At 36.9% G+C, this 12,267-nt stretch overlaps 1 protein-coding gene across 3 annotated transcripts in view; it reads left to right on the top strand.

Moving 5' to 3' along the window:
• The window catches only part of LOC148844747 (phosphatidylinositol deacylase), a 70,623-nt gene that overhangs the window by 43,419 nt on the left and 14,937 nt on the right, over positions 1–12,267 (top strand). For all 3 annotated transcript variants that reach the window (XM_088954033.1, XM_088954034.1, XM_088954035.1), the window contains exons 7-13: positions 4,242–4,381; positions 4,673–4,849; positions 8,734–8,844; positions 9,286–9,405; positions 9,549–9,705; positions 11,072–11,235; positions 11,363–11,449. In XM_088954033.1, the coding sequence (XP_088810159.1) occupies positions 4,242–4,381; positions 4,673–4,849; positions 8,734–8,844; positions 9,286–9,405; positions 9,549–9,705; positions 11,072–11,235; positions 11,363–11,449 (956 nt within the window). The remainder of the gene's footprint in view (positions 1–4,241; positions 4,382–4,672; positions 4,850–8,733; positions 8,845–9,285; positions 9,406–9,548; positions 9,706–11,071; positions 11,236–11,362; positions 11,450–12,267) is intronic.

Raw genomic sequence — 12,267 nt, forward strand, 5'->3', positions numbered from 1 at the left:
AAAGGCGCGCCTAGGTGGATAGGCGAGAAGCATTTTGGAGTATGCGCCTCACCCAGGTCCTAGGCACACCCCTTTCAAAAGGCGCATGCCTGGTGTGCCTAGGCGTGCGCCTGATGCGCCTTGCGCCTCAGCCTAGGTGTGTGCCTTTTTAAATTTTTGTGCTTTTTTGCTAATGTTGTTCATTCATTCATTGCAATAAAATATCTTCTTAAAAGGCAATGAAAGTTATAACGTCATTATTTTTTTATGTGAGAAATAAGAATTTTAGACCCTAACTTAGACTTGTTCGGGCTTGCCTCAAGGGGCGTGGTACAAAGGCGACTCATAGAAGCAAGAATGCAATATGTTTTACATCACATTAGCTACTTGAAGCAATGCAATTAGGGAGAAAAAGAGATTGTGGGTTTTACATACTTGAAAATGCTTTATATGTTTGCCTTTATTTTTGAATTTTCATTTGAATAGGCTTTACATGTTATGTTTATGTATTTTAATTTTAGATAATAGTTTTTTTAAAACATTTATTTTAAAATTTAAGTTTATATTTTTATTAACATTATGCTTAATATTTTTTGAATTTTTGCATTTTTTTAAAAATTTTGGCAGTTTTTTTTTTAATTTTCTGACATTTTTTTTATTGTTTACCTTTTTTTTTTTTTTGTAATTTTGCACCTTTCTTAAAAAAGGTGCACACCTTGCCTTGCACCTCAGGTGCAAATTGGACCTTGCGCTTTTTTTGCGCCTTGCACTTTTAAAACACTGCTTTCACCTCATATTTGTAACCTTTGCTTGGGTTGTGGTGAAACAGGAATATGCCTATTAATCTCCTGTTGTTTTGTGTCTTATTTTTGGGATTAGTTCTCCTCTTTCTTTGGTTGTAGATGGACACATCTCATAGATATGGTGAGCTTTTTGACTCAAGCTTCTTTAGACAACTGAAGAAGAGGGGAAGAATAATGTGGAGAATTACAAGAGCAGCTATTTTGTGGTCAGTTTGGGAAGAAAGAAAAAACAGAATTTTTCAAGGACGGGAAAAATCCAAAGGTAGTTATTGAAGGCATGACCATCAAGGTTGTACATTGGTTGAAAACACTTGATTTTTTCAAGGATTTTTCAGTTGATTACATAACTAGAGGTTGGACTGCAGTTGCTGGCTTGTCGTCCTCAAAACCTGCTTTTCAAGAAAGTTGTCTTTGTCTCCCATTGGAATGGCAAAGGGTGAAATTAAATATTGATGGAAGTTCCGTTGGAAATCTAAGTCCTTCTGGTCTTAGGGGGTGTGTTAAGACGTGAAGAAGGAAGAATATTGGCTCTATTTTCAGGACCAATAGGGGTGAGTGATTCACTAAGAGCCAAAGCATTGGCCCTACTCCAAGGACTGAGATTGGCTAAGCAGGTAGGTGTACAACAAATTTAGGTGGAGGGGGTTCCAAGTTGATAATAAGGTGGATGCAAACAAACAACTTGGGAATCTGGACCCTTTGTTATAGGAGAAATCAGGTGCCTGGCAAGGGAGATTGGGGTATCTCTAGCAAAGCGAGGGGTTACCAGGGTGGAACTGTTCTGGGGCTGGTTGTAATTTTGAGATACTTTGAGGGATCAACATCCTTTCATTGGGTGGTTGATCGTTGTGCTTTTTATGTTAATTTAATGAAAGTTATCATTCCTAAGGAGAAAATGGTAGTTCAAATCTGTTACTTTTAGCATTTCAAATAAAACATTATAATCCATATCTATTCCACTATAAGAAGTGAGAATGAACCTTAAGTGTTTCTAGACTTTTGCTTGACCAAAATACTCTTATTTCTGAATTTGGCTCTTCTCTATTTTGAACTACTACTTTTCAATTCATCCTACCCTCTCTCTCATAACTCTTATATTTAATGTGTTAATTCCCATTCTTTCTCATTAACTCCTATATTTAAAGCTTTTATTTTTCTCACCATTAAATTCCACTAAGAAACTCTATACCCTATAAATTTAATGGTATAAAAACCAACCCAGAAGTGAAGTTGTTTTTCAGTCCGGGTGGTGGGTCAGCAGTCCAATCATTTGAGTCAAATGAATCAACCCATGATGTCATAATTAAATACTATAAATTAAAATAGATAAAATACAAACATAAAAAATATAAACAAGTTATAGAAAATTTTGGTGCTAATCTAATATTATATACTCACTATATTAAACAAAGTGTGATAAATGATAATTACCTTATCTTTAAAAAAAGAATTAATATCTAACCTAACCTTGCCAATTGGGTTAAACAGTTCATCATTAAGTTGTTGACCAAATCAACATATTTTTGTAGAGCAAGCTGTTTGGTGGTGAAATGGACCTAGATCCTAGTTGATGAGAAGTCGTCCAGTCTGATCATTTGATTTGATCATGGGTTGAAATGACATAAAAAACAATGTTTAAAAAATAATTGGATCTACATTTCCCTAGGTGGCAGGTTAGCTATTCAGCCATCTGGGTCAAACAAGTCAAAACTGTGATGTCATAAATTAAATAATAAAAATAGAGAACATATAGAAAATATAGAAAATTCCATAAAATTTGTAGAAAATTGGGCATGTCTCGAGTATAATACATTTTTCATATTTAACAAAATTATGTATAGGAAATAAAAGTTATTGTTATTAATGATGGAAATGGCTAAAATTCAAAAAAGAAGAGAATTAATGTCTAACTTGTGATCCAATGAGGGTTAGAACAATTGCATGTAAAGTGATTATTAACAACAAAAAGAGGGTTATAATTTTATATTAATAAAAAAATTTGTTAAGAGTGTAACTGAAAGAGAAAAAGAAGGGTTGGAGCCTCTTTTCTATTTAATGCAAGAGGGTAATTATAGAAAAAAGTAGAAACAATTTTTTTATCATTCACTCATTCTTTTTCTCTTCTGGGAACACTTTTGTCTTTTATGTTTCTATATTAAAATCCTAAAACAAAGCACAAGTAATATGAGAGGATGCATTAATACCAATGTTTTAAAATATGGACGTGTGACGTGAGGCGTTCCACTACCTAGAGGCGTGTTCAGAACGTACCTCCCGAACACACCTTAAGAGGATGGGGATGAGGTGGAAGGAGGCGGCTCGCCTGGAGGCACACCTCCAGGTGTATGCTACCCACACCTTTTAAAACACTGATTAATACACATGAAATTGCTATTGGGTCTTTGGACCTAGGGGGCAGACCTGACAAACTAAAGCTGACCTGACCCTATTATATAGGGTCTGGTTATGCATTACATGTCCGGATTACAATTGGATCAGTATTAGCTTTGGTTGCTCCAAACCAATTAAGGCTCAAACTGACTATCTGTATAATTGTATTTATAATTACACATATCAATAATATGTGTGTGTGTGTGTATTTATATATATATATATATATATATATATATCTACATATATATTGGCATATTACAAGGATACTCCCAGTCTAATACCTATTTTTCTCATGATATACTTGTAATATTATCATGTTAGAATGTCCAAATGTGTCAATTTATAAATAAGTAGGTTTATTGCCAAATTACAGGTTAAGAGTATAGTCAATTAGTCTTATCAGGTCCGACCTGACAGTCCCAACAACAGACTATAGGGTTTGGTTCAAAACTGGTTTTGCACATTTACTTATCAGGTTGGGACCTGGTCTACCCTGACCTGACCTGACCTGAGCCATTGACCACACAATTTGGATATGTATACTTTGCATACGTTTTTGTTTTCTTAACAAAAACAATTATTTTACTATAAAAGAATCCATTGCTTGCAAAAATTTGAAGTTGCAATTGCTTTGACCTTTATTACCTGCATTTGTGACCTGGAAGAAAAACTATTTTGCTAGAATTGGCTATCTCAATTTGCAATTGCAATTGCATTGACCTTTTCAGAATTTACAGTTTCTCCACATGAAGTTAGCTGGCTTCAGTATGAAACATGGAATTTCTTCTATTCAGTTCCACAAACATTCTGTATGAAACATAGAATGGAAATATCTTCAGTCTTTTCAGTCCAGCTCTCCGCATGAAATTAGCTGTCTTTTATTACCCTTTGAAACATGGAAATTTGTTCAATTCAGTTCCACTAGCATTCAATATGAAACATAGAAGAATAGGAATATCTTCAGTCTTTTCAGTCCAGCTCTCCACATGAAATTAATTGTCTTTTATTACCTTTTGAACTGGAAAAGTTAAGGTAACATTCAAACTCTTTATGTAATGCTTGCAGAATCTTCTGTACAGAATCCTTGCCCCCGATATGTTCATTGGAGTGATGATACCCTTGAGAGGGACCTATACATTCAGACTAATACTGTTTCTGTTTTAGCAATGGATGGTAGAAGGCGGTGGATGGACATACATAAACTGGTAGGCTTGCTGAAGCTGTTATCATCATCTTCATTCTCTAGTTCTGTTGTATTATATTATCTTATCATTGTCGTTGTTATTATGGATGCTTAAAACACCATTAATTTCTCTTTTATCAGTTATCACTCTTAAGATATTTCCTTCATGATTAATTCACTGCTTGGTCAGCTATTCAGGATTTTGCATCAAATGTGCATACAATCTGATTTTCTGATATATTTGTTTGTAATGCTTTTGTGTGTGGACTGCTAGCCAATATTTTGTAGTTAACAGTTTGACCTGTGTGTTTAGGGGTCAAATGGAAAAAGCCATTTTATGTTCGTTACAAATCTTGCTCCATGTTCTGGTGTTAGACTTCATCTCTGGCCTGAGAAGGGAAAAAGTGCTTCTGATGTGCCACCAAGTGAAAGAGTTTTAGAGGTGACATCCAAGATGGTGAATATTCCTGCAGGACCAGCACCAAGGCAGGTACTAGACATTGTTGTAAATTAGTTTGTTGTTCGTAAAAGGTGGTCAGGCACTAAGCTTAATATGAATTGCTTTTAACATATATTCCTATCTGTACAACTTCTTTTGCTGGTTTATTCTATTTTTTCTTTATATGAAATGGTATTAAGTTATAGTATCTTATACCATGTTGTTATAGTACCAATAACAGTGAAGGTTTGTAGGCTGAAAGCTTTAGGGGGTTTGGGTTTCAAAAGGATAAAATTATTCAATAAAGCTTTGATGGGGAAGTGGTTATGGAGGTTTGGGCTAGAAAAGGAAAGAGAATCATTATGGAGAAGAGTGGTGGCAGGGAAGTACAGGGTGGTGAGATTAGGGTGGGAACCAAGGGAGGTATCCAATTCCTATGGGGTGGGTGTGTGGAAAGGGATAATGAGCTTTAACCAGGATTTCAGAGGGCTGGTCATCTTTAATGTAGGGGCTGGATCTAGAGTGAGGTTTTGGGAAAATGAATGGAGCGGGGTTGGGAAGTTATGTGATGTGTGCCCAAGATTGTACAGGCTGACAGATCATCAGGTTACAGTGGTTCAATGCTATGAAGTTAGAGGTGACAAGGTGGTTTGGAGCCCCAAGTTTAGAAGACCTCTGCAGGATCAAGAGCTGGAGGAATGTGTTATGTTATTGAACAGATTGGAGCAGATCAATATTTCTACTTTGTGTGAAGATGGTCAGTGGTGGAAGGAGTGCAGGAATGGGAAATTTACAGAAATCATTTTACATGGCCCTTGTTAAGGATTGGGTAGTTAGTGATCGACTGTGTGGAGTTTGGGGAAATCCAGTTCCACCAAGAATTGAAGCTTTTGCATGGTTGGTTGCAATGGATAGTATCCTCACATCAGATCACCTAAAAAGAAGAGGGTTTTGCTTGGCTAGCTACTGCTACATGTGCAAGCTGGAGGAGGAAACTGTTCACCATTTGTTTTTTTCCTGCCACTTAACAAACTTCATCTGGGGTTTCTATTGCTTCCTGTTTGGGATGCCCATTTTTCAGCCTTCATCCTCAGCAGAAATCTTTTCCTTATGGCCAAAATTCAGAGGAAGATTGAAGGCTAAAATTGTCTGGAGCTGCATTCCTTTTGCAGCATGTTGGACTCTGTGGGGGGAAAGAAATAGGATGCTGTTTGAAGGAAAGGAAAGGAGCACTGAAGTGATTGTGGCTTCAGTTGGCAAACTCATCACGAGCTGGGTTTTATGTCTCCCAGAATTTGAACAATCTACTCCCTCAGATTTTGTGGATAATCTCTGGAATACCTTAGAGATTCAATTTCAAAGCTGTAATATGAATCAGTTTAGTCTAAACTGAAACTCTTGATGTATGTTTTTGCTTTGAGATAGGTGTCATCTTGACACCTGAACAGCTTGTATCCGTTTTTCTTATTAATAAAATTTTATATTTACTTTTCAAAAAAATAGTACCAATAACAGTGAAGCGTTGTGGAAATACAGACATGCTATGTGGGAAATCAGGCAGGCAAGGGAGATGAATGTGATGTTTCAGTGGGTTAAAAGATCATCTAATGGTTTGGCTGATGCATTGGCCAAACATGGGTCCATAGGGTACAATTGTACTCGGCACTATGGTAAAAGAAATTAGAGGGTTGGGTTCTAGTTGGCCCCTAAAGGGATGCTATGGCATTTTGTATGGTATGTTCTTTTTGAGAATGAATAAAATTTACAGTTACTAATAAAAAAAGTTATCGTATATTATAACTTAGATGAGAAGTAATTTTTATCTATAAAATATAGTCTAAGGCCAGAAACTGTTCCTATGATTTAATGGATTTAACTATAGATGTAATTTTTGGTGAACATACTAAAACCTTCGTTGTGTAGTGTAAGAAATCCATATCAGATCATATGGGCCTAAGAAAGTAATCTGACTTGTCCTAATAAATGAATGATTGCATGTAAAATTCCTCCTAATTTGGTTGCAGATAGATGTAAACATGGCTCTGATGTAATCAACAAGGGATGCCCACTCTCGACTTGGTACACCAAAGATGAGAAGGAAATAATACAAATATAAAGAGGAAAAAGTAAATGGAGAGAAAATAGGAGATCAAAATTGGAAATAGGGGTTCTTTTAATTTCTTGATGGTTCTTATCAATAGGAATATTTGGATGGAATTTAGGATCTATGAACTTCAAATGGACATCAGAGCCTCAGGCTCCTAAGTGCCAAATGGAAATGATGCAGAAGAAAGTTTTAGCATAGGTGGATAATAAGTTAGGCTGGTTAGCAACAAAGATTCAGCCTTTTTCCCCCCTCCCTACATGTTGAATAGTTTATAAATTCTTAAAGAGATCTTGTACCTTCATTTATGGAGTGCAGTGTTCCATACATTCAATGAAAGAAAATGACATATCAGGTAAACTTGCAACAAAATTCAAGTGCATGTTAAAACAACAACACTATTGCATAATGAACCTTGTGAAATAAAAGGACATAATATTTAAAAAGAATTTAAAATCTACCTTTTGATTTTAAGAGAAGCGGAACTGCAGGTAGGAGTGCCTTGACGGAGATTAGGGATAGAAAGGGAGATAGATGGATATGGGCGATGAAGTGAATGCATAGTTTGATAATGGTGGCAAGAAGAGGATTGTTGGTGGTTCAGGAGTGAGCTTCGACATTTGCTTGCCTGCTTTGGAGACTGGGGGTGTTTTAGGTGAAGGGCAAGAAAGAAATAGCACAGATGGGATTTTCGTCTCCTCCAAGTCTGTGGACTCTGTTACTTCCAACTGTGGTAGTGAAAACGCAGGGCTTCTGACTTTGGACAAGGATGTTTCAGTTGGTCCAGAGAGGATGGAAGGGGGGGGGTGGGGGGGGGGGAGGAAGTTGGAAAAAGGAGTAGCAGTGACGAGGCTGAGGTTGCAAATAAAGACAAGGAGGCTTCAGGTGCCAGGAAAGTCACCAGTGAACAGGCTGACTACGTAGGGAATGTACCACGCTTCGAAGAGGTGAGGATCGGAAGGTTGGGTGTAGATTTGGGTCGTAGACATAACCCTGAAGAGATAGAAGGGGAACAAATTGCTGGGACAGGCAGTAGGAAACTGTGCAGCTCAAGAAATCAAAATATTGTGCACATCATAAAGATTTTCTCTAGGCTTAAACTCGGCTTGGCAGGGGTAGGACCTACAAAAAAATTACAAATGGATCTACAGGAGGAAAAGTTTTAGAGGAAACAGGACACCTGCCTCTGATTGTAGGGGGACATTGATGCAAGTGCAGCCTTCGGTCTCTCTCTCAGAGAAAGAACGACAGGAAGACAAGTTAAGTGGTGTGGGTCCTGAGCCTGATATGAACTGTTTGCAGAAAAATAATGATGAAAATAAGGGGGATTTAGGTGAAGTGAATATCCAAAAACTAAAGGAAAGAGAGGCTAAGTCGTTGGATGAGGGATTTTCAGACCAGGAAGATCCATTCACAGATGAAGACTGAAGGCTTGGTTGGGCAGGGGTTTAGATCAGGGTCAGTGGTTGGGTTAAGGGCCTTTGTATTTTTGGGTTTCTCTTGTTGGGAGACTTTGCTTTGGTCTTAGCTTGGATTGGGAGGGGTTACCTCATGCTTGTAAAGCGTGAGGCTTGCGGGTCTGTTTGGGGTCTGTTTCTCTTGTTGGGGGACTTCGATTTGATCTTAGCTTGGATTGGGAGGGGTTACCTCATGTTTGTAAAGTGTGAGGTTTGCGGGTCTGTTTGGGGGTCTTGAGGCTGTTTTCTTCTGGTGATGCCTTATCACCTCTCTGTTGTATTTATTTTTTTCTTTATCCTTCAAAAAAAAAAAAAGGATTCTCTCATTGCTTGTGCTTATTGCTGATCTTCTTGGTATTCTGCTTATTGACCAGATTGAACCAGGTAGCCAAACTGAACAAGCACCTCCATCTGCTGTATTTTGGTTAGGTCCTGAGGATATGCGTGGTTTCAGATTCCTGACCATCTCAGTTGCACCTCGTCCGGTACAGTTTTCTTTAATATTCTTTATGAGTCTTTGATATTAATCTTTGTCATTGTAGTAAGTAGTGTGTGCCAGCACTTATAAGCCTTTTGTTGTGAACTTTTTGAAGATTGTGAATTTGTTCCTCAATTTTCTATTCTGATCTGATTGAAAGAAACATCTCACTTTGTATACTTTGTGATTTATTGTTGACATTCATGGTAGAGCCCTCAATGATTATGGAAATTTCTGGCACATTTCCTTACTAAAATTTGTTGAAATTTGGATCGATGAAAAATTGATTCATCTCTTTTATAGACTTTATTATTAACATGTCAACCTGCCTTCCCTAGAACTATTTAATGTTGCTATTTTCTTGGTGAATCTGATGATCATCATCTTGCCTTTTTAGAAGTGATTTAAGTTGAGGAATGTACATGTGACATGGCCTTTTGCTGGTCAGACTGTCTCAGGTAGGCCCCCGCCAGCAGCTTCAATGGGAGTTGGACAGTTCTTTAATCCAGAGGAAGGGGAGATAGAATTCTCTCCTTTGTCATTGCTACTTTCACCTTATGCTCAAGAGGTTAATATTTTCAAGAACTAATCAGTTTGTTTGCTGGGATTTAAAATTTTGTAAGCATACGATGCAATCAGTATGTTTTAGTTTCACTTGTTACCCATATGAGGACCATATTTTCCTCATTGCATGCTTTGGATTTCATGCAGGAAATACTATTGAAGGAGGATCATCCTCTTGTGTTGAATCTATCATTCTCTATAAGCTTAGGCCTTTTGCCTATTACTTTGTCTGTAAAAACAGCAGGCTGTGGAATAAAAAATTCTGGGCTCCCTGTTGAAGAAGCTGGAGATGTGGAGCATAGCAGTAAGAATTTCTTGTTTATTTTTCTTTTCTGCTTATCTGTTTCATGGACAACTATCAAAATTAACCAAAAGGCATGTGTATTCTCATACTTGAAGTTGAAATGGGAGAATTGGGGCACTGGAAGTATCTCATTGGACTATAAGTTTATAGCATTATTTTGGAAATTCCTGATCATACTTTAATAAGCAATGCAAGTATCTCCTTGATCAATTAAGGCCAGAGTAATTTTATTTCCAAAGATCTTTTTTTTTTTTTGTGTGTGTGTGGAAACTGCAGTGCTCAAGCAATGCTAGAACCTATCACTTTTTCTTGTTTTTAATTTCAATGCTCATAATCTCATGCTAACTTAACCATAAGTTAATGTATGATTGAAAGAATTGTAAGGGGGTGGGTTTTCTAAAGGAGTTATCTAGTAAAGATTAGAGAAATCTTGACAACCTTGGAATTGTCTATGTATCCAATGATATTCCAATAAGGTGGGCAATAAGACTGCTAGTCGCCTAGTCCACATATCCACAGTATTGTACCCAACTTATGTTGTAGTACAATCTCTTGTTCTCCACATTAATTTTAACTGGGGAGTATATTGATTCTAGTAATATTAAGTGTTGGTACCCATGGAATTGGAAATATATCGTGGAAATATTAAGAAATATATGGACATTTTAAACCATGGTTTTGCTTGAGCAGATCTATCATGTGACAAAAGGTCCTTTCTATGGACATTTTTTTATTAAATTTAGAAATTTGGGTCTATTATCCTATTAGACAATGACCTAATAATGGAGTCATAAACCGATGTAAACCGGGAAGGTGAAGAAAAGGCCAATCCAGAGGGCTTTCTATCTGATGAATTGTTTGAATTTGCCATATCATCCCTCCACATGGTTGTTGTAAGTGAGATCATCTAGGGAAGAATTCTATGCGCCATTGTGGTCCATTTACAGGGAAAGGCTTTCTAAATGGACCCTTAAGAATTGTCCATTTAAAAAAGTCCACAAAAAGAAGGATCAAGTGGTTTTTCCTATCTTCCATTTGGATTCATTTATAATTAGATGTTTTTGTTTTGATTGATGATAATTAGATGCCAAAGGCATGTTAGTTGTGATACTTTTCACTTGTAAAGTAAGTGTTGATTCATATTGCTAAACAACTGAAATTCCATCTTCCTAGATGGTTTCTTGTCTTCTGTATCATTCTCATATAGGACTTGTTTAATTAATTTATTTTTTTCTTTAGTTTTTATGAAGGATTGAATTTTTCCTAAAAAAAATGCTGATTTTATTTCACCAACTGATGCTTACCTTTCAAAAGATTGGACAATGCTCGTTTTCTTTACCTATTTACTTCACATCTTGTATCTCAGGGCTTTGCAAACTGCGTTGTTTCCCACCTGTTGCCATTGCTTGGGATACTATATCAGGCCTTCAAATAATTCCAAATTTGTATTCTGAAACAATTATGGTTGATTCTGCACCAGCACTTTGGGATTCAACTCAAGGGTCAGATAAGACCACACTTTTGTTACTGGTATGATGCCAAGTTATTGGTTATTCATCAGACTATGTACTTGTATCAAATCAATAGGGATTCTATCAATGTCTTTGCATTTTTCTTTCAGTCCATTAAATTCTTTAAATTTTGTGTTCTTGTGCAGGTAGATCCACATTGCTCGTATAAGATTAGTGCTATTGTATCTGTCACTGCTGCTGCCAGTAGATTTTTTCTCTTATACTGTTCACAGGTGATCATTTATAGGGTTTGTTGTGTATACTGAGGGTTTCTTTTTTTTTGAACTGGTAGGTTTTCAAAAACTGTTAGATTTTCGTAACTTACAATTTTCTTTCTAGTGAGCAATCATCTATGTGGACTCAGAGTCATGCTATTGACTGGGAGAGGAAAATGTGATTTTCATTATCTGTTCAAACATATTTATTGCATGCAACATTGATGATGATGATGATGATGATGCATGCTAACACATGTTCATTCCCTAAAATGATTGGCAATTAGTGCACAAATATCCTTGTTTGAGATTCATTGACTCGTGCCCTCCAACTGCTTCTTCTTTTTTTCATCAATAACAAGAAACTTTATTAAAGATATGAAACTATGTGAAGCTTAGGTACAAAGGGGAGGTAAAAAGACTTAACTCCCCACCAAAGAATACAAGGAAAATTAAAAAATTAGCCCAAAAAGTCGAAACCCTATCCACCCCTTGCTTTGCTAACCCATCAACAAAAGAATTAGCAGTCCTTTTCACCCAGTTGTAATGAACCACAATATCCCTACCCAGCCAGTTAAATTTATTCTTCTCATTGTTATAACTCGATAATCCGCTGCCTCCCCCCTTTAGCCACCTAATCACCACTCCGAGTCACCTTCAAGAACCAAACATCTGATGTTCAACTCCCTTGCTCTTTGGATACCTTCTAGGGCTGCGAGGATCTCAGCCCTAAGAGTCTCCTTCCCCAATTGGGCCTGAGAACATAGCAATAATAGCCCCCGCCTCATTCCCGAATACTCCCCCAATCCCAGAAGGCCCTGGGTTCCTTATACAGC

This window comes from Nelumbo lutea, chromosome 7, assembly GCF_056320005.1.
Source record: "Nelumbo lutea isolate HS-2025 chromosome 7, American lotus-T2T, whole genome shotgun sequence".
NCBI classification, from domain to species: domain Eukaryota; kingdom Viridiplantae; phylum Streptophyta; class Magnoliopsida; order Proteales; family Nelumbonaceae; genus Nelumbo; species Nelumbo lutea.